This window comes from Charadrius vociferus, unplaced genomic scaffold (genome assembly GCF_000708025.1).
Source record: "Charadrius vociferus isolate BGI_N301 unplaced genomic scaffold, ASM70802v2 scaffold509, whole genome shotgun sequence".
Taxonomy (NCBI): domain Eukaryota; kingdom Metazoa; phylum Chordata; class Aves; order Charadriiformes; family Charadriidae; genus Charadrius; species Charadrius vociferus.
Genome location: NW_009650093.1, coordinates 737,105 through 758,559, shown reverse-complemented (window position 1 = coordinate 758,559; position 21,455 = coordinate 737,105). Strand labels below are relative to the sequence as shown.

At 41.9% G+C, this 21,455-nt stretch overlaps 1 protein-coding gene across 1 annotated transcript; it reads left to right on the top strand.

Annotated features, from left to right (window-relative positions):
* Positions 1–8,840: 8,840 nt before the first annotated feature.
* On the top strand, positions 8,841–21,455 carry SPOP (speckle-type POZ protein). The gene is made up of 9 exons (XM_009892204.1): positions 8,841–8,918; positions 9,285–9,406; positions 11,069–11,220; positions 11,326–11,453; positions 15,071–15,248; positions 15,832–15,887; positions 16,353–16,475; positions 20,056–20,198; positions 20,927–21,455. The coding sequence occupies exons 1-9, from the start codon at positions 8,841–8,843 to the stop codon at positions 21,069–21,071; spliced, it is 1,125 nt and encodes a 374-aa protein (XP_009890506.1). The 3' UTR covers positions 21,072–21,455.

Here is a 21,455-nt window from a genome sequence, read left to right as displayed (position 1 = left end):
AGGAATGGATTGGCAGGAGGGAAGAGAAAAGAGGTGAAAAGGAGAATTTGGAGGAAAAAGATCTAAGAGATTTATTAATTTTTAACATGCTTATGATCTGAATTAAAAAATTATGAGGAAGATTTAACTTCTGAGGAAAAACAGTTTTGAAGATTTAAGCTTTACGCATCTCGGGATGTACCTCAAGAGGATTAAAGATGGAAGTAGAAAGAGTTAAAGAAGAGGCAAACATCTGGTGAAAATAGGAGTGGTGACTTTTAAGCAACAGTAACTCTAAAATTAAAAAAAAAAAAAAGTTTTGTTTGCTTTTAAGAATTTGATTACTTTTTATATTTACTGGTGTGGATGTAATTCTAATATACTTTGGGTAATTTATAGTTTGGGGTGGATGCGATTAAAGGGGCTACAGTTTTCTGCATCTGTTCAAACACCGTGAAGCACTCTTAGAAGAATGTCGAAAATATGACTTGACTTAATGACTGGAGAGTAGAAATTTTCAGTGGAGGACTTGTTTATAAAAGCAGAAGGTTATTTGGAGAACTCTCGTCTGCTTCTTACCACCAACTTCCTCTCTCTTTCCTTGGTTTAGTTTTAGCTGTTTGCTATTTTATCTGGTGATATTTGGGGAGGAGGGGGAAGGGAGGGTAGACAGTCTATAGCTGTAGAATGATGGTGTTTCTTTTCTTATGAAATATATGTAAAATTTGTCATTCTTCTTACAGTGCTGATGTTTCACTGACAATTCTCCCATACATTTAAAGTTTCATGCAAATCATGATTTTTGTAGGTGACCAAGCCTTTTTTCTTTTTTTTCCTGTTTTGTAACTGGAGAATTGGTTTAAGGGAGAAAATGAAAAACATTCCAATGATGGAAAAGAAACTCTTAGTTTTGGAATATTTCTCGAAGTGGAATTTTAGTTACTGAATTCTAGCGGGCTGCCAATATTCAGTGTGTTTTGAGGTAACTCTCCCTATCTTATTAACTGTGTTGAAAATGATTTTTCTAGGTAACTCCTCTTTACTTTTCCATGATCTGTTATCTCCCCTCTTCCCCCCCCCCAAAAAAAAAAAAAAAGTTATTTTGGATGTTCCGACTTGATAATGAGTTTTCTGAAATAAACTGAATTAAGGCGTATGTGTCTGCCAATATTAAAATCTTCCTTCTGTGCAGTGTTCAGAGGGCCCTGTTGTGAAGTCAGGAATTTGGCCTTCTCTAATGTATTTGGCAACTTTGGGGTATAATAAAAAGAAGGTACCCATCCAAGTTCCTGAATGCTACTGATGGTATAATGGAAATGACTTACAAACTGAATTAGGACTGATACATAGTGCGGTGGAATCGAGAGAAAAGCACGGGCACTCTCAACTGCTGCGAGAGATCATTTGCACTGGATTTTAAGGAAAGCAGGTTCTCTCTATGGTTCCCGTCTCCCAAATGAGAAGTTGTAGGTCCTTTAGCCTGGTATGCGTCTTCCACCGCATGCCGGCTAATTCCTTTTATCTCTCTGCTGTGATTGTGTTGATTTTCCAGTCTGTTCTCTTAGGACTGGAGATTATAAATGAAACTCCATGTGTCATTTTGAGCTCAGCAGTTTTTGTGGCACTCAGCAGGGTACAGGTTAAGTAAGATATTTTTTGGATTTAAGAGCTCAGAAGGTAGAGGAAGGTGTAATGCACACAGTCCTGGTTTTTAGAAGGTGTTCAAGCTTAATTCACTAACCACTTTTTTTGGCATAAATTATTATTCCCTCTAATTCAGGTACATTTAAGTCTGTATGTATTGTGTTCATGTTACTCCTTTATAGTTTGTTTTTTCCAGGCGGTGGTTGGCTGCTTGTTGTAGAACTGTTCACATTTCTTTGTTCCAGAAAGATAAGCCTCTCACTTGTGTAAACCAGGCTTCCTTTCAAGACCTAACTCTTTGGTATGGGTCACTTTCATAGAATCGTAAGTGTTAATTCCTAATCTTAGTCTATTTTTATTGGTATGGGTTGTTTGCTACCTTGGTGCAGTCTCTTCTACACTGCCATGTTAATAATTAGGCAACTTTGTGTAACCTCTGGAATTCACAGTGCCTGACTTCCAACCTGCATTTGGAGCTAGCCGAGATTTCCAGCCACGATGGAGCCGTTGCAATCCGCATGGCTTGGCAGCCACTAGCACGGGCTGTGTGAATGCTTTGCCCATCACTGCTTTCTTCTGTGGTATGCCAAGTAGGAAGAGTGGTATAATGCCCTGTTTAGCGTATGCATTAAAATCCAAAAACTTACTCATTTTGTTCATCCACTAGTTAGATAGCATTGCATCCCGCTTTGCTCTTTCAGTTAACTTGCCCTTTTTTCCCCCCCTTTTCTTCTTTTTCTTTCTTTACTGCAGCAAATTCAGACCTTCCATTGTCCTTTCCAAGGCTTTGAAGAATGCAGGAAGATAATGGTCTTTTCCTGTGCTTCCATATCTCATCCCCTTGTTTTATTGCTCCAATTATCTTTGTCCTGCTCCTTTTCTCTGCGCTTTGTGCTGTTCTGGATAGCCTTTGATGCATTGCTGGGCCAAGAAGCAACCACCCAGTTTTTGAAACACTTAATTAAAAATATACTTCTTTTAGAGACTTCTCTAAGTTATCTTTTGCTGAATAAAACTTACTGAAAACGAATATACTTGGAAATTTCTGCTGTAAACTACAGGTTTCTTAAAAGGCAGTTGATTTATCTTGAGAAGAAGTAGAAACTGACAGGCTGTTAAGCAAAAGTCTAGTAATTTTGAGGCCTCTTCTAGAATTTTTTGTTGAGTTGAGGTTCCCCACCTCTCTCAGGTCAAGTCTTTGCTGCTCACAGAATAGTTTTGACTGTTGATTCCTATAGTAGATAAAGTTTTGAGCTGAGATGTCTCTGTACAGCTGCTAAGTCGGGAGGTAATTATGAGGACAAGGTGGCAAGGGAACATTTCCTGTGCTTCAGAAAGGTCTGATCTAGCTCTGGTTCTTAGATAAAATGTCTTCATCTGGAAGTGGTTGTGCATGAGGTGAGAATTACTCTTTTTCTTAACTGTAATCTTAACTATGTCCAGAGACAAGTGCTGTTTGTTATTTATATCCAAGGAAGTAAGAGACTTGCAGAGTGTACCTAGACTTGCAGGGGTCCATAGATAATATTTTGTATTTTATTTCCTTTGACTTGGTATTTATGGCTGTGCCTTCAAGTTTGTCCCTGCCTCTCCTTGCCAGAAAGAATTTTGATATCCAAACTATTTACAAAATGTTTTTCTAAAACGTCTGCCTGCGGCGCTTTTTAATTCACTCCTAGTTCAGAGGTGCCACCGCTGTTAGTGAAGAAGTGTGAACTGGTGAAGTATTAAGTGTTCATGAGCAAATAAACACCGGGGGTGCCCTGCTGATTTTGGAAACTTAGCTTTACCGTAAGTCAGCTATGGTTCCTTTTAAAATGCATTTAATATCAGTCCGTGACAGAAGAGTGGTTCAGTGTTTGAAAGTGGAACAGCACATGGTAGTTTCCAGGGCACACTTCTAAGGATATATTTCACTGACCTTTTATGCGCTTCTCCTGTTTGTGTGCTTGCTAAGCAAGGCAAGCGGCAAGTTTTTCCTTACTGGTAATTTTTGCAAAAGACAGTGATGGGTATTATCTGTTTATTCCCTTTATGACTTGCTGCAGCAGTAAAAATACCAGTGATGTCATTTGATGACAAGTATTTGATGGTTGATTGCGGTATTGAGCTAGGGGTATGTTGGAGTTTACCGTCTTTTTTTAACTGTATTTAACTGCCTCACAAAGCATCTGTAGAAAGGTTTAACATATTAGATTGAAAGTATTTTCCAAATACTAGAAAATCTTTAAAATCTAGCACCTTTGTCCCTTTCGGGCCATTTTAAAAGTGTAACGAATGACGTGCTGGCATACAGCAATTCTATTAGCACGTTGTCATAACTTTTATTACCACCTGCCTATCCAAGCCATCTGGGAGGAAAGGATATAAGATACAAAAGTGACAGCTACTCAGAGGAAATTAAATAGTCCTGTGTATCTCAAGCTTATACATTTGTCTTGCCTTTAAACCACAGAAGCTTTCTAAAACTTCTTTGCATTTGTAAGATGGGGGTGATATTTGGGTACATCTTAAAATCCTGTTGAAATACAGAAAGTAGCTGTTAAAGTGTCAATTTTATCACAGGATTATCTATTTCCTTCCCCCGATTATATGATTGATGGCTACAGTCTTCTGACCTTTGCTCCTTGGAGAGCAGTGAAAGGTACAGGAATTTAGGATTAACTTCTGCCCTCCATCCAGGAAACCCTTCCACGGCTCAGTGTGTTCCATAGGCTTGATGAATGTCCCATTGTAGCATAAAAAGTTGTTGTTGGCTCCTCTTGCCCTCCTCGTTAATCCCTCATTTTCATGCCATAAAGGGAGGTGTAACCAATGAATTTACCAATTTGTCTTCAAGAAGGACCCACTGGAGTCTCTTAACTGTGTAATTACCTTTCCTGTTAAACCACTTCTCTAATGTGCTTGTAGAGATACTTAATTGCTTCGGTTTACCTGGAAGTAAAAGTCATCTTACAGAAAACTGTTTATTGTTTGATAAATACCTTCCATGGAAGTTGGTTCCTTATCCAAGCTGTTGTGGATCTGTTCCTTGTGATTATTCCAAAGCCAGGCAAGGAGGACAGCATTGTTCACAACGATCATGGTGTTCACAAGTCCATGGGACCTGATGGGATTCATCCCAGAGCTCTGAAGGAGCTGGTGGATGCTATGGCATCCCTCTTGATCATCTACCAAAGATCTTAGGACTCTGCAGAGGTCCCTGCTGACTGGAAGCTAGCCAGCATTCCAGTTTAGAAGAAGAGTGTGAGGGAAGACCTGGGGAACTTCAGACCTGTGAGTCTAACCTCAGTCCCTGGAGAAGGTTATACTGGGTGCTGCTGAAAGGCATTTAAAGAATAATGCAGTCATCGGGCAGAGTCAGCATGGGTTTGCAAAGGGAAAGTCCTGTTAACTAAATGGATATCCTTCTGTGATAGGGTCACCCTGCCTCGTGGATGAAGGGAAGGTGGTGGATATATTATTTTTTTTTTATTTTAGTAAGGCTTTTGGTACTGTCCCTGACAGCATCCTTCTGGTCAAGTTGTCCATCTGGCGGATGAGCAGGTTCACAGTGCGCTGGGTGAAGAACCAGCTGGACAGTAGAACTCAAAAGATTGTAGTGAATGGGGCTACATCTGGCTGGTGACCAGTCACCAGTGGTGTTCCTCAGGGTTCAGTTCTAGTTCAATATATTTATCAGCAATCTGGATGCAGGAGTTGAATGCACCATGGGAGGTGCTGTTGACTCTCTTGAGATGCCTTGCAGAGGGATCTAGATTGATTGGAATGTTGGGCAGTGATTAATGGGATGAAATTTAACAAGTCCAAGTGCTGGAATCTTCACCTGGGATGGAGTAACGCCGGGCAGGAGTATAAATTGGAAGAGGGGTGGCTGGAGAGCACTCCTGCAGAAAGGGATCTGGGGAGGCTGGTCAGCAGCTCAGTAGGAGCCAGCAGTGTGCCCTGGCACCAGGGGGGCAAACGACATCCTGGGGGGTACCAGACACAGCACAACCAGCCGGTCAAGAGCGGGGATTGTCACGCTGTGTTCAGTGTTGGTGCCACCTTGCCTTGAGTAGTGTGTGCAGTGCTGGGCCCCACAATCTAAGAAGGATGTGAAGGTCCTCGAATGCCTCCAGAGGAGGGCAACAAAGCTGGTGGAAGGGCTGGGAGAAACATCCCATGAGGAGCCAGTAAGGACTTTGGGCTTGTCTGGTTTGGAGACAAGGAGGTTGAGGGGCGACCTGATGGCTCTCTGCAGCTTCCTGAGGAGGGGAAGTGGAGAGGGAGTTGCTGAGCTCTTCGCCCTGGGATCCAGTGATGGGACACATAGGAATGGTTCAAACCTGCGCCGGGGGGGCGTTAGACTGGGCATTAGGAAGCATTTCTTTACGGAGAGGAAAACGCTGGAAAGGCCTTGCTGAAGAGGTGGTGGAGAGCCATTTGGACAATGCCCTTAATAACATGCTTCAACTTTTGGTCGGCCCTGAATCGGTCAGGCAGTTGGACTGAGTGATCCTTGGAGGTCCCTTCCAACTGAAGTAGTCTGTTCTGCTCCATTGTGTCCTCACGGAATCACCGGCAAGGGGTGATGGGACGGCGCGCTGACTCTCCAGCCATTCTTCACGTGGAGGTTCAGTGTCTCACAGTGGTGGGCTGTGCCTGAAATCCCTGTTAGAAGGCAGACCAAGTCGGTTGTTGTGGCTTGAGGTTTCATTCACATCTCTGTTTTGGCTATAGTGTTGCTGTCAGTGAGGAGGTGTGCTTAAGAACTTCATCCTTTTCCCTGGCTCTTTATTCTCCTCTCATGAGTTTGTGTCCCTGTCGTTTGTGCCTGTGCTATAAAACAGATGACCGGAATAATGTAGATTAAAAATAGCTGTGAACAGAACAATGTGAGAGCCTGGGTGCAGTTGAGCAGTGCTTCTGTGAATCCTGGAGGGACGGAGAAAGCTTGGGTCTCTCCTGCCCGTACGCTAAAGGCAGTGAAGAGGCATCCCTTCCCAGCCAGGGCGAGGAGGAGGTGTTTTTTGCTGCGTGTGGTGGAATTTAGGTTTTATCTGTCCCCCAAAGACTTGTGAGCTGAGACAGTGAAGCGATGATGTCCTCAGAGGCAAGACTGAATCTTGCCCGTGGAAGGGCAGTTAGCTAAGTATGCAAAACTAATGTCTGCTAATTTTGGCTTAATTTGAATGACACGGAGTGGTTTAATGGAATTTTCTTTGGAGGAATTGTGGTAATTTTAAGTTTAATGTAATAAGACCCGCAGCAAGTACCTAAAGTGCATATTGATGTCCCTTTCTTTTTAAAATGTTGATCAACATTTTAAAGTATTTTTTTCCCCCCTCATTCCACATGCACAGCACAAACTGCGAATGCAAGGCGTTTGTAAAGCAATTTGATCTGAGAGCACTCAGGTTTACATTAGTTCTAGTTGCCTGCAGTTCAGATCTTACCGAGTTAGTTGTTTGCCCCTGAGCTTTGCTCCGGGAAATAAATTTCCATCGAGTTAAGCGTGGATCTCTACAAGGTTAAATAGCTATTTCTTAGCTCCTCACTGACAGTATCTCTCTTTCAGTGTTTACATGGGCTAACTTGTGCTTTTTTAAAGGAAATTAAGCCTGCAAAAAAAAACCCCAAACAAAACAAAACACTCTTGTTTTATGGTTAGATAATGCCTGTGTGCCAGTATATCCAGGTACTTTCTGAAGGTGTGTAGAACTCAACACCCGAGCGCACAGCGGTGAAGTGGAGCGGAGCGTGGTGTGAGCCTTCCCTGGGAGAGCTCTGCGCTGCAGCTGGAGCCTGCGCTCAACTCCAGACCTGCCCCGTGCTTAAAGACTCCCAAATTATGTTGATAGCAGTTTTGGGGGAATTATGGGCATAGATGTTGATGTGTTTACTGTGAACATTGTCCTGCTGTTTTGAGATGTGGGATTTTTTTAGGTATATGTTCTCCATACTTTCCACCATTTCCCTTTCTTCCTCAAGAGCGTGAGCCTGTGCTTTACCTTTCTTCCCCAACGAACCTCAGTATCAGCCTTTGTATTTAAAGCAATTCATACTGCAAGATAACAATTTTACACCTTTTACTCGCCCTTTTTTTTTTTAATCCTCTTGAGTTGAATACTAACAGCAGTAGAGTTCTTGTGGTTCTCCGGCTGTCCCGTGCAGTAAGAGGAAAGCAGATAAATACCACCTGTGAAACAGAAAGTGTTAAGCAGAAAGTTAAACTGTAAGGCATGTGATGCTGCTTTTCTATCTGCCAGAGTTATGAATCTGAGTTTCCGAGCTCATCTTTGAAGAAGTTTTATGTATCTGCCTTAGGGATCAGGACTCAGAAGTCAGAGATGGGTTGATTATTTTTAAAAAAAAAAAAAACCAACAACCCAAAACCAAACCACCTCTCTTCTGGTAACTAGAGGCCCATTTTAGCAGTTGTGCCTGTGTATTCATTCAGGTGTGTTGCAGTGGTTTCAACCCCATATGTTCTCTGTAGATGACAATTTGGCTTGGCACTTAGAAGTTGGGAACTTCACCAGCATATAAAAGCAATGAGAATTTCCCTCTGGCCAAAGGGATTCGAATTGAAGTAGAGAAATCATTACCAACACCTTCCCTAACAGGAAGGCTTCAGGAGAAGGTTTAAGCTATAGGAAATTATTCTGTTGATGTTACCAAAGCCACTCTGAACCTAGGGCTTTGCTGTTGAGTTTGGGTTGCGTGTTGCTACCTGTAGCTTTTTCAGATTAAGAACTTCATTCATCAAGTCTGATCTCTGATGGTCTGAGACTCTCAAAATGAAAATAGGGAGTAAGTAGTGAGTTGAAATGGTGGCCTCAGGATAAAGAGTAGTAAATCCCAAGTCAAGTGGGGAGTCTCCTATTTGGGTCTTGAACTCCTTAAAGGAGATTATATGCTAGCCTTATTCCTATAAGGAGCTGCTTATTGAAAGAATGAGTGGAGGTGGTATATTCCCTCTTCAGAAAACATATGGTAACACTTTAAAACGTTTAAATGTAACATCATATTTTGAAGGTGCTAGGGGGGAGGGAGAAAACATGATGGCTTTAACTTGTGTCCTGTAAAATTTAACAGCACTCCTGAAGTGTTTTTTTTTTCCTTTGTTCTTAGTTTTGTGGGTTTTTTTCTATTTTTGGGGACCAACAGGGTGAAGATCAATTATAATTTTTTTCTGCTGAGTTGTGAAATTCTGTTTAATCTTCAAACTGGCGATGTCAAGGGTGCCGAGTCCTCCCCCTCCGGCAGAAATGTCGAGTGGACCTGTAGCAGAGAGCTGGTGCTACACTCAGGTGAGTAAGTCCACACTGTGCTGAGATGTTCTTGATGTAACATGGTTAGAAGCTGTGGTAAGACATTTCTTCAGAACAAGTTTGGAGTCTGATTTTCAGACGATGTCATGATGCTCACTGGGCATTTACCAAGGCAACAGTAGAATGTTGTCCTGTGCGCTAGGCAGAACTTTGGAGGAGGCAGTTGGAGGAGTTGGAGTGGTCCAGCTGCTACTGCCAGCCGTTTCCAGACACTGTTGTCTTGTGCTTGGAGGTTATTTGTCACGCAAGTGACTCAGTAAAACTTCCAAGTTCTCAGGTTTTGCCTTTAAGATGGCCATGGTGAATGAGGATGACCCTAAACCGCCTATTATCCTCTGTTTTAAGATCAAAGTGGTGAAGTTTTCCTACATGTGGACCATAAACAACTTTAGCTTCTGCCGAGAAGAAATGGGTGAGGTCATCAAAAGCTCAACCTTTTCATCTGGAGCCAATGATAAACTCAAATGGTAAGAAATAGAGCAGAGAGGCTCACCCTCTTTGTACAACTGTAAAAGAATTTGGGGTTCTATAACAGCAGAAGTAGATAAAAAAAAAAAAACACTTGTGCCCCACACGGGTTCTTGCTTCTTTGAATGTACAACATAAGCGCAGGGAGAAAGTGCTATTGCTTCAGTGTAGTGTTTGGACACACAAAACAAATGTGAGGATCTGGATATTTGCAGTGTTTCTCTGATAATGGAAAACATCAGAGGTAGTGGAAGCCGTGGCTGGAAGGGAGTCTGCATCCTGCCTTGAAGCAGAGACATGCTGTGGAGGATTACTGATGTCTCAAGTTTGGGGTTTTTTGACTGATGTTTATCTTAACAAGTTCTTATAAGCCAATGAGAGTCCACAGTTAGTGTACCCAAGCTCTGTTTCAACCTCCCGGTTTCAGTCCCCAATATTCCATGTTATTAAAGAGATAATTTTTGTCTGCACTCTAAATGCTGCAAGTTAAAACTGTTGCTACTGTATTGCCTTTCTCTTTATGGTAACTTTTTGTGAATTTGGAGACAGAGATGTCTCCAACACACAGAGATGATTGAAATAACATTGTTCTATAACTCCTTCTGCCCAAGAGTTTCTGCTTCTTAAAGATATCATCAATTTTGCTCTTTTCCTTTCCCTTAAAACCTTTCTTATCTTAGCCGAGTTCTCAATTAATTTCCAGTAACTCAGAGTGAACTTTGGTCAGAATGTGTATCTATTGTGAGTCGCATCTGACCTAGTAGATCCATGGACACCTGGTTCCTTATTTTATCCCTTGTTGGTGATGTTAAGTGTTTTAGCATTTTTCTTTAAACCTCCTTAGGATAGATTGCGGCAAATCAGCCACTAAATAATTTAGTGTGTGTGTGATACAATTTGTGTTCCCTTCCTTTGGGTGGCAGACCTGTGCTTTCCTTGGACTGCTTTTTTGTTATTAAATTACTTACCTTTATAACCTTTGCTAGTCAGATCTCATTCTAATGTCTAGATCTTTCGGATTTTTTTGTCCTTGTGTGTTTGAGCTGTTAGTCATTTGGCCTAGTTTTTGCTTCTCGTTAGATTCTGTGTCAAGTTTCAGGTCATGGAAGTGCTTATGAGTTAGCCTCTTCCTGCACTTACTACCTTTTCTTCACAAAGGAGTATTCTTCTCTTTTTGCCTTAGTATTATGTTTTTCAGAAACTACCAACCTTCCAGAAATCCATTTTTCCTTTCAGTTGCTTCCTGTGGAATTTTACGTACCATTTCTCTGGATTTCCTCGAATCCATTGCCTCCATTCTACTATTTATTTCACTTTCCTTTTGTGATAGTTGACATCTAGGGTGCTTTTCAGTAATTTAAACCAGACACACAGCCCCTCCTCTTTTCCCCCATGTGTTGTTTTTTTTTTTTTATTGTTTTACCCATAATTACTGCCTGTATATTATTATTTCTCCTGGAGAGGTGGCATGAGGCTGACAGTAACAAACCGTTGCACTTTATTTACCTGTCTATTATTTCCTTGTGGTTCAGTGGCTGTTAAACAGAACTTGTTTGCAGTATATTTTATTGTGAAAATTCTACAATGCCCTTTCTTTGAGAGCAATGAATGACCTGCCAAAAACTGTGCCTGACATCTCATTCAGATGCCTGTTTCTACAGGTGTTTACGTGTGAACCCTAAAGGCTTGGACGAAGAAAGTAAAGATTATCTATCCCTCTATCTGTTGCTGGTGAGCTGTCCAAAAAGTGAAGTTCGGGCAAAGTTCAAATTCTCCATCCTGAATGCTAAAGGAGAAGAAACAAAAGCAATGGGTGTGTAAAAACTCTTTCTGTCTGATGGGGTCAGTTGTTTGCCTTTCGCTGTTTGATCAAGCGAGTCACTCAGCTGGTGTTTGAAGCACCGTTTCTTTCTTTCAGAGAGCCAGCGAGCATATCGATTTGTACAAGGCAAGGACTGGGGATTCAAAAAATTTATTAGAAGAGACTTTCTTTTGGATGAGGCCAATGGACTTCTTCCAGATGACAAACTCACTCTCTTCTGTGAGGTAAGTCTTCCTGTGAAGCTGAAAGAATAGTGGTTCCATTAGCTTAAGGTAGATGTGACCTTATTTTTCATCGTTGCTTTTAAGGAGTCAGAGGTGTCAGGAGAAATACTGGATGTTTATATGGCACTTAGATTTTATTTGTGTGCGAGCGTGTGCCTGTGTGGCTGGTGGCTTTTTCTGTGTGTGATTCATCGCATTTCACTTCCATTTATTTTTTGTTACTTTATATTTGTCTTTTACCTGTGACGATGGTAGGAATTAAGCACGTTTGATTATCATTTCACTTCTGGTTTAGTATTATCATCCATCTGTTTGTACTCTGTAATTTGAAACTCACTTGGGATAATAACCGACACCAGCTCTGTGGTGGAAACTGGCCCGCCTAATACTTGCCTACTGAATAAAGAAGAGTTTTGTTTGTTTTCCTAAGTGTGTCTATACAGCCAACAAAAAGAAAAATTTAAGATAAAGGAATTTTATAGTAACCACAGTTTTCTGTTCATTGTGGTTGTATTTTTCTGCAACTGCTTACAAAATTATTATTTCACTAATACTAATTTCAGACAAAGACGCAGACAGTCTAGATTTTTAAGTTTAGAAAACCTAATGAGAAAACTGTCTAATTTAGTGTCTTCAGAGCTTCTACCGTCTTACTTTGATTGTCTTTTTAACTGCAAAATACCTCCTGTAGCTGTGATTTTTGCCAGAAGACAGGTAGAACAAGTTGTTCTCTCCTTGGGTCTCCTGCAGTGTTTTCTATGGGAGTCTTTTCTTTTGCTGTGTTTTCTTTCAGGAGTGAAAGAAACGCTTCAGTCAAAGTTGTTCAACAGCTGTATTTTTTTGTTATTATTATTTTGGTCCTTTTGTTTTGCTGTCATAAATATGCACGTATTTAACAAACATCTCCTAAAGGATATGTATTCAATCAGTAGCGTAAATTATTACTGTCATGGGGGAACCCTTCCTTTAACACTCGTAGCAATACGGGGGGAGAAGGGGACAGTGTCTTGGATGTCACCTCTGTAGATCTGGCAATTAGACTCTCTTTCATAAATAAAAGAGCCAGAAGACTTATAATTGTGGAGTGGAACTCAGAAATTAACGTCTGAGAAGGGAATTTGCGAGGTGTGATGTAGATAAACCTGAGATCCCCCAGCAGTCTCGGCAACCAGCGCTTATTCAAGTCAGCGCGCTCTTTACCGAATTACTCCCTTTTCAGCTCAGGGGTTTTGTTTGTTCTGGATGAAGAGAAAACTCGCTGCTGGCTTCACCTGGCCTTGATACCTTCTGTTTTCTCTTTCAGTTTGTTTTACAGTCTAGGATGTAAGAAATCTTACGTTTAGTGGTATCAGAGGGGGAAGGTTTTGCTGTCTGGAAACAGTTTGGCGAGAACTTTCAACAGCTTGGTCTTGGGTTTTCTCCCTCTCGCTCTGTTTTTTTTTGTGTGTGTGTTTTTTGTTGGGTTTTTTTTTTCCCTTTTTCTTCCCTGAGCTTATAAGTCTCTTAGCATGTAAACTGGTGGGCCATATGCTTTTCTAATGCTTCCCTGCTGGCCACAGGTGCCAAGTGATGCTGCTCACATCTGTACTTTCAGCAAGCATGTTTTGTACGTAGAAACTCTCTGAGGAGTTAGTGATACTGGATGTTGAGATGCTTGTTATGTGGGGGCATGTTGGAGTGTTCTGTAGATCAGAAGGTTGCTGAGTGTCTCTGGTGCACGTTCTCATTGCTTTATTAAAGGGAAAAGGAAAAAGCCTTTTGCTCCCTGCTCATGTCCGGTGCTGAACGCAGATAATATCTTGCTGAAAATGCTGTTAAGGCAGAGAATGATGTTCCTTGTCAAGCATTTCAAATCTGGCCTTGTTAAGTTGTCTGTTTGGGGATTTTTCGACCTCTGTTTTGCAGGTGGGATTGATTGTTCGTATCCCAACTGCATTACGTTTTGCTGTTTAAATTATATTCCAACATCATAGGTAAATATCATTTTTGGTAAATCTCCAAAAAGAACGGTTTCCCAAAGTTATGGTAATAGCTGTCTTCTGAGCCAGGTAGTATTGGTTCCCTTGCCAAGATATTGAAAATAGCTTCAGGAAAACCATATCTATTTTGACCTCTAAGGCTGGTCACCGCTTGGAATCTACCAGCCTAAACTCCTTATGTAAAAAGCCATGTAATAGATTTTCATGCCAGTAACTGGCTGTCTTTCATATATGAAGAGGATTTATTTGTTGATTTGAAACACAGTTTGCAAGTCTTTTTTGGCTGATCTGTAATCAGTAGTGGACTCAAGCAAGGGATCTACATCTTAGGATTCCTTTTTAGTGAATCTGATGGGTTTTCACCCGTCCTTGAGTCCGTGTTGCTGGTCTGGATGTCACAGGGCAAAAGATGTTGTAGCTGTCAAATTAATGATGAAGAATATTAGCTTCCTCCCATTTGCTCTGGCTTATCACTGGTGTCCTTTCAAGCAGCATCTGGTATTTGGTTTTCTGAGTGTTGTATAGTTTATACAAGATGTGGCTGCCATCAGAAACCCACTGGAGGTTTCTCAAGAGTGGGGATATGTGCTGTCAGCAGGTTTTTTCACTCTCACTTCATCATTTACTTCTCCTTTTACATAACTGTGAAGCTTCCTTTGCTGTCCGTTGTTCTTTGTCCGTTGGTTATTAATAGAACTGAAATTTAACTTGGACTTGACAGCAAATCCAGGAAATGGTCTCACGTATGCTTCCCTGTCAATCAGCTTCTTCCTTTATTCTTTGTTATAGCGGGGTAGTATTAGTCACTCTGATCTTTTCTAATTGGAGTCTGCTGGAGAAGGCGTATGATTTACTGCATGTTTAACAATAATGGTTCTGTGCTGAATAGGCTCTTAACGGTTCCCTTTGTGTGGGTTATTCATCAGCCAGTATGGCGAGTATGGGCCATGCATGCTTTAGAGCAGGAATCTATCAGCCTTCTCCAAATCTCCCTAATTACTTGACATAAAGCTGCTTTTTTAAAAAACTTACTGTTTAGGGTTGGTTTTTTTTTATTTTATTTCGCAACGTGATGAAGCATTGAACTCTCAAAGACATTTAGAACCAGAAGCAGCAAGACATTTGGGGGGTCAGACGCTGCCCTTGCATACATGTGTGGATGCAGCGCTTGGTGATAGAAGCTCTCTGTATACTTCATTTTCATTTGCACTGCTGTCTGTACTGCATTATTGATTGGGGAGGGTTTCAGAGTGTTGATAGAAGGAAAAAACTAGGTCAGGTATGGTGTCTGTAAAAGCAGAAAAATAAGGTTCCACTTCCTTATGAAACCATCGAATAAAGTTATGATTAAATTGCGTAGAAGTGCTGTTAATTTGGGGTTGAGAAGAAAATCTGCTGGTGTGACTTAGGACTTGGAATGGATACTACAGAGCAGAGAACAGGGTTAAGGCAGGGTAGAAAGGATGCTTTAAAAATGAAGACATTTTTAATCATACAGTGATTCTGCTTGAGATGTGTGGGTTTTGCTTTGCATTTCTCTTCACCTGCCCTGGAAATAAAAATGTCCTGTAGGGAGATTAGTTTTTCCACTGTGGGTTTTTGAGGTTTTGGGTTATTTGCTTTCTTTTCCCCCTCTAGGTGAGTGTGGTACAGGACTCTGTCAATATCTCCGGCCAGAACACTATGAACATGGTGAAGGTACCAGAATGCCGCTTGGCGGATGAATTGGGAGGACTCTGGGAGAATTCACGCTTCACGGACTGCTGTCTGTGCGTTGCAGGCCAGGAGTTCCAGGCTCACAAAGCCATACTAGCAGGTCGGTATTGAGTTGGATGGGCCTTAGCGGGATAGGAGACGACAGCGTGATGGCAAGTGGGTTTTTTGGAGTTACTTCTTTTAACGGAGGCTTCTGCAGCGCTTTTAACTGCAAAGCTGTAGTGAAAGACTGTTTTGTGAACTGTTATGGGGAGAGGAAATATCTACTCCGTATTTAATTGCCTACCGCCTGCCACGGTGAGGGTGGTAGGAGGAATATTTTGTGGCTGTAGGGTGCTATAATGTATTCCTAAAGTATTTGTAGGGAGAAGTCACCGCATTTTCAGAGGAATACTTTCTTGTAAAGTCAAGACACATACCTTACCGCCTGTGTACTCTTCAGCCTTGGTTGAAAGGACATAAGAAATTCTCCTATACCCAGTTTGAAGCTACGTTGGCCATGCTACGTTATGTCACAACCTAGACTTCTTTACCAGTTGTACCCAATTTGCCCTATCTGCTGTAGGAGAATTTTTCCTGCGTTAAGTAGCAGGAGTTACTGAGGTGTCGGCAGACTGCACTTAGCTCCTCCTGAAGAGTAAAAGAGCATCTCTAACTGTGTTTTATTTTCCCCACTGCCGTAGCGCGTTCCCCGGTTTTCAGCGCCATGTTTGAGCATGAGATGGAAGAGAGTAAAAAGGTAAGTCCTGAAGGCAGGAGAACCTCTCCGGCTAGGTGAATAGCTCTCTAGTCACTCTCAGCATCACTGGTCAGATAACTTTCGTAGGTAGTGTTTGGGACTATTGTCACCTTTTAACTGTTTTTCTCACATTAGATGCAGGTCTCTGCTTCAGCTGTCCTGAAGGGAGGAAGAAAGGGATCAAGGAGGCAATTGTTACCTTTGTTACTCTTGGGGAAAGAGCCTTTGTTACTCTTGGGTAAAGAGTCTGGGGTGGGATAGGGAGAAGTAGAGAATGTGAAATACAACTTAAAATTTTTCTTATTCAATCCACTTCTTTTTTTCTTTTCTTTTTTTTTTTTTGCAAGTGTTACACATTCTAAGTAGTTTCTCTGTAGCAAATTTCTGAATACTGAAAGAGCTTGGGTAGAAGGAAGCCTTTAGCATCTTCTCAGGATCTTAATAAACTTCATTTTTCTGATACAGAATCGGGTTGAAATCAATGATGTGGAGCCTGAAGTTTTTAAGGAAATGATGTGCTTTATTTACACGGGAAAGGCACCAAATCTTGACAAAATGGCTGATGACTTGCTGGCAGCTGCTGACAAGGTACAGTTGGGATTTATGGGTGTTCAGAGAACCAGGAATGATATGTGCCTTGCTTTACACAGAGCTTCTCGGAGGTTGCTGCAGTAAGCGTTTCATGTGATCGTAGTGGTTGGGCAGTTTCTTTGAATTGGTTGTGGTAAACCTGGATGTAGTATAGATACATTTAAGATACTTACAGCTCTATAGATACATATCTTAACATATAACAATCGGGAATTTTTGTGTCTACTGCTCATTTTTAAGCATTTTCTTAACATTTCAGAGGACACCTCTATTCAGCATACTCTAACGTAACAACTGGGGGAGAGAAGACAATTTCAAGGTGGACCTGGTGATATTTTTTTAGTGTGATTATTACCAAATCTCAAAAGTAGTACTCTGTCTTAGCAAACAGGGCCTGCTTCTCCTTCTGGTCTGGCTGGTATCAGCAGCTTAAGAAGTGCTCTAAAGTGATGGATAGCCGTGAGTGGGAAGGTCCTATTGTTTATTTTCTTTTTGCAGCGGCAGTCCCTGCTGTTTATGGAGAGAAGGGGGTGCGCTGAAGGAAGCCCTGTTGCCTAACCCGTCTGTGGTTTTGCAGGGTCCTTGCCAGGGAGGTGTCGGGGATGGTCTGACTGGAAGGCTGCCGGTAGTCCCCGTGTAGCAGGCGCAGCTCCGTGGCCTTGCCAGCCAGCCAGCCGCTGCCTCCTTCCCTTTGCAGCACCAAGGACCGAAGAGAGTGCTGTGCTGGCCAGCGAGCCGTATTAACTAGTGAAAATTCGTAATATATAACCAAAATTTTATTTCCTTTTTCTTTTTTTTTTTTTTTCTCTTAAAAGTGAACTTAGTGCTGGTGAAAGGTGCCAGTTTGACAGCACTGGAGACTAAAGTCCTGAATTTATCCATCGAACAGGTTCAGCACGGGTAGCAGCAGTGCAAGATTCTCCACACTGCCCTGCCAATGTGCCTCAACTCTGACCTGGAGGGACCACCTCTAGGGGTGAGACCGTAGTTCAGTCTCCATGCTTCTTCAGTCCTTGGATTCTCTTGTGGGTGCCAGTTAGGCTGGTGGATTTTAAGATGTGGATGCATGTAACCTTGTTCCACGCAACCACCCCACGGCCATCAAATTCCCTGTCACTGCGGACCTGGGCTTCATCAAACCCGCTGATTGTAGAGGTGGAATGCTCCATATGCCATTATTGGGCCACTGCAACTAGAATTAAAATGGGAAATAATGCAGGGACATTCTTGGCTCGATTATAATCATTGCCACATATTTTATTCAATATTTAAAGAGTATTGATTGAGAGCTCGCATACCATCTTTAACTGAGACAAGTGTAAGTAAGAAGCAGTACATTAAGGACCGTGTAGGCTTTAACTTTGAGTTTCCTGGCTTTTAATGTAGGGTTTTTTTCCTTTTAAACTCATTGTGTGTCTTTTAAAAGCAGAAATAAAAAATCTTTCATGAAAGCACATAAAACATCTAATATTTACTCAAGAGACTGAAACAGCTTCTTCTGAGTTCCTCCTGTCTCTTGGGGAAAATATGTAATTAGACCAAAACCAAAACAAAGCACGTCTTCTCAACCCGGGAGATACTATTTCAGCCTCTTGGGTAAGTATGCTATTAGGTAGGGTGTTTTTTTTAAGTGTAATTAAGAAAGGGGGGGAGGGGGGAAATCTTGGTACCTGAGAGACCAGAATGGCTACTTTTGCCCAACTATGTAATTAGAAGCTGAGCTATTTGTAGTGAAAATCGAAATAAAAATTGTACATGCGTGGAGGAGAATATTCAGTTTACAAAAAGCATAATTTTAAGCTTCGTTTGCTGCATTTTAAGCTACTGACAGACAATAATATAAACTAATGGCTTGCCCCTCAGTTGAAACTGTTTTAGGTATTGATACAGATTAAGCAACTAAATTTGATTTGCCTTCTAACATGTTCTGGTGGGAGAAAACTGTCCTGGTTATGAGTGCCATGCCTCAATTGAAGTAATTATTATCGCCGAGTCTTAAGTGAAAAAATGTTTTTATAATCTAAAATTATTCATTTAAATTTAATCATAATGGGATGAAAATCTCAATCAGAATGTAAAATCGATTTATAGTAATAGCGCTTATCATACGGCAAGCGCTCCCGTCGTCACGCAAATGAGCTTGTCACCAGCTCTCTGTTCAGGCATCCTTACAAACCTGTGTCTTTTCCGAATGCGGCCTCACATACTGAAGAACTTGTATACCATGTCATCTCTAAGTTGTCCTAAAACTCCTTATAAACACTACGAAGGATAGTCTCAAAGGCAGTTATCTGCCAGTTAAAAAAATGTAACAAACTTATAGATATTTATTTTTTTTTAGAAATGTCACTCAATTTGAAGTCATAACGTGAAGGAGACTTAACTGTGTTTAATCTTCAGGACAATTTATGTAGTGCTAATGTTATTACTTATATAGGAACTGCATTAGAATTGACTACTTTCCTAATCCCTGTGAAATGGAGTCATGGGATCTAGAATATTCAGAAATACTCACTTTGTTTCATCCAAAGAGCGGCAAACCCCATAATCAGATCACACATACCAAGATTTTCAGAAGTATCTCAGTCTCGCAGTTCCTAGCTATAGTATTCTAAAAGACTGAGGCATGGGGTTTGGGTTTCGTTTCTTGATAATGAGTGGCTTAAAGTTTTCTGGGTGTTGACCTTTCTGAGGTCTGCCCGAGACCGCTGTGTTGCCTTTGAAAATCTTGGCCGTGTCTGTGTCTTTCGGTACTGACTGAAGTGCTGCAGAAAGCAGAGTGTGAAATTTATTAGGCAGCACTCTTCTAAGCATATCCTCTGAATTGCTCAAAACATTGACATGGCCCAACGCGCTGGATCTAAAAAATGTTGACGCAAATGGACGATTGAATGGCAGAAACTCTTAGATGGAGAATGTGAAGTCAGAATAAGAGCTTTTGCCAGGGCATTACAGACATACGGTGGTGTTTTGTTCCCAGCTGGATAGCCACAAGAAACCAGGGGCATTTGTTTAACATTTTAGTATTAAACTAGTAGCATGGACTTGAGCAAGGCTGATCGTAATGTGCAGGTCGTTAGTGGCAAAGAAATTGAGCGAAAACTGCCTAAACATCCCTGGAACACCTATGGAGCATTCACTGTTAGATAGGGCTTCCCACTGAACCTGGGTAATACTGTCGTGCAGTACTGGAGTGAGAATAAAGATTTGGCTTTCGCATTCTGTGCCTTGAAGTAACCGAGGTAGTAAGTATTCCAGGTGACCTGAAATTCTCATTTCAAAGCATGAACACAGCACCAGTAAGCCCGTAACACAAGAAGGCCGGGATGAGAGTTATGGTGGGTATGTTTCCTCTCCATTGCTTTTCCTCAGGGTGGGCGCATCATGATTCTCCTTTTTTGCTGGTCACTACTTCTTTGAGCGCAGTCCAGATGCATATAGCAAAGCAGAGAGATCTGCTCAGCATAATAGAGTAGTAGTTTGTTACTGAAGAGTGAAGGAGCACGAGTAAGGCTTCACATCAGGCCTGGTTAGATGTTTGCTTCTTTGTAACTGTACTTGGGCTTGTATTTTACAGTACGCTCTAGAACGCCTGAAGGTGATGTGTGAGGATGCGCTGTGCAGTAACCTGTCCGTGGAAAATGCAGCTGAGATCCTCATTCTGGCTGACCTACACAGTGCTGATCAACTGAAAACTCAAGCAGTGGACTTCATTAACTAGTGAGTGAACTTTTGTTCCAGGGTGCAACAAACCTGGAGGAAAGAGTTGTTTATTAGCAACAGGGTTCACAACTTGTGAACTGTCACGTAGAGGGGAGATTCTCCCCTGTTATTCCCCCGTTGTCATCCTTTATTTATCTGGCATCCCAGAAGCGGCATTGCCCTAAGGGCAGGTTAGTCTTGTCCTGCTGGGACTGTTCCGAGTGTCCGGCAGGACTGTCTCTGTGAGCTATTACGGATCTCTTCCCAAGATGGCAAGAATTTTCAGGCAGTAGAATATCAGGTAGTGCCTGATACTGAGGGACTATTTGCAACTCATAATAGAACAGACCTTTCAGTAGATGGAAAATGACTATCAGCTACGCTGATGTCTGGAAACATTTTTAGTCTTACTTGTCAGTTAATACAGTTTTTCTCAGTGCTTTCTATATTGATTTAAAATACTCCTGAGTAGTCAGGGTAGATCAGCATTCTGTTCCTGCTGTCCTCGCCTGGGATCATGTCTGTTTGAGCCTTTCATCCTTAACTTGAAGGACTGTCCGGCATACAATTGTGCCGGCAGAGCCAAAGCTTGCAATCTTCGCAAGAGATATCTAACGTACATCCAGAGTGATCCTAAAACAGTGCACTAAAAACATCAAGTTTCGCGGGCGTGTGGAAAGAATCTATTTAGTTAATCCTTTTTATCCCCAGTTGATAACTTCAGATTTATTCTCTCTTGTTTCTAGTCATGCTTCTGACGTCATGGAGACATCAGGCTGGAAGTCTATGGTAGTGTCACATCCCCATTTGGTGGCAGAGGCATATCGCTCTTTGGCCTCTGCGCAGTGTCCCTTTCTGGGACCCCCACGGAAGCGACTGAAGCAATCCTAAAGTCCTGCCTGTCACACCACCCCATGTTTTTCTGGAAGCAGCATCAGCTGTTGCTGCTGTAACCTTGACCACCAGGTAGACAGCGAAATCTGTGGAGCTTTTACTCTGTTGTTGGGGGGAAGAGACTGCTTCGTGACACCCAGACTTTTTAAAACAGCACCAAGTAACTTGGGGAGAGGGGGGAGGGTGGGCCTGGGGCTCTGGGGCTGTTAAACCTAATGAATCCCTGTCGCTGCATCGTCTGTGTGTTCCCTTCGACTTGGCTGAGTCAATTAAGTACAGGGTTCGGTTTAGGCACCGACCCAAGTCGGAATAACCCAGCAGTGGTACTGGGGAAGACAACGTCTCTGCGTCTGGCAGCACAGAACAAATCGTCAGATGCCT

Excerpts from the sequence above, each read along its gene's own strand:
- SPOP (XM_009892204.1), top strand. The coding sequence starts at position 8,841 with ATGTCAAGGGTGCCGAGTCCTCCCCCTCCGGCAGAAATGTCGAGTGGA. Across the intron at positions 8,919-9,284 it reads AGAGCTGGTGCTACACTCAG|ATCAAAGTGGTGAAGTTTTC; the intron begins GTGAGTAAGTCC and ends CTCTGTTTTAAG. Across the intron at positions 15,888-16,352 it reads AGATGGAAGAGAGTAAAAAG|AATCGGGTTGAAATCAATGA; the intron begins GTAAGTCCTGAA and ends TTTCTGATACAG.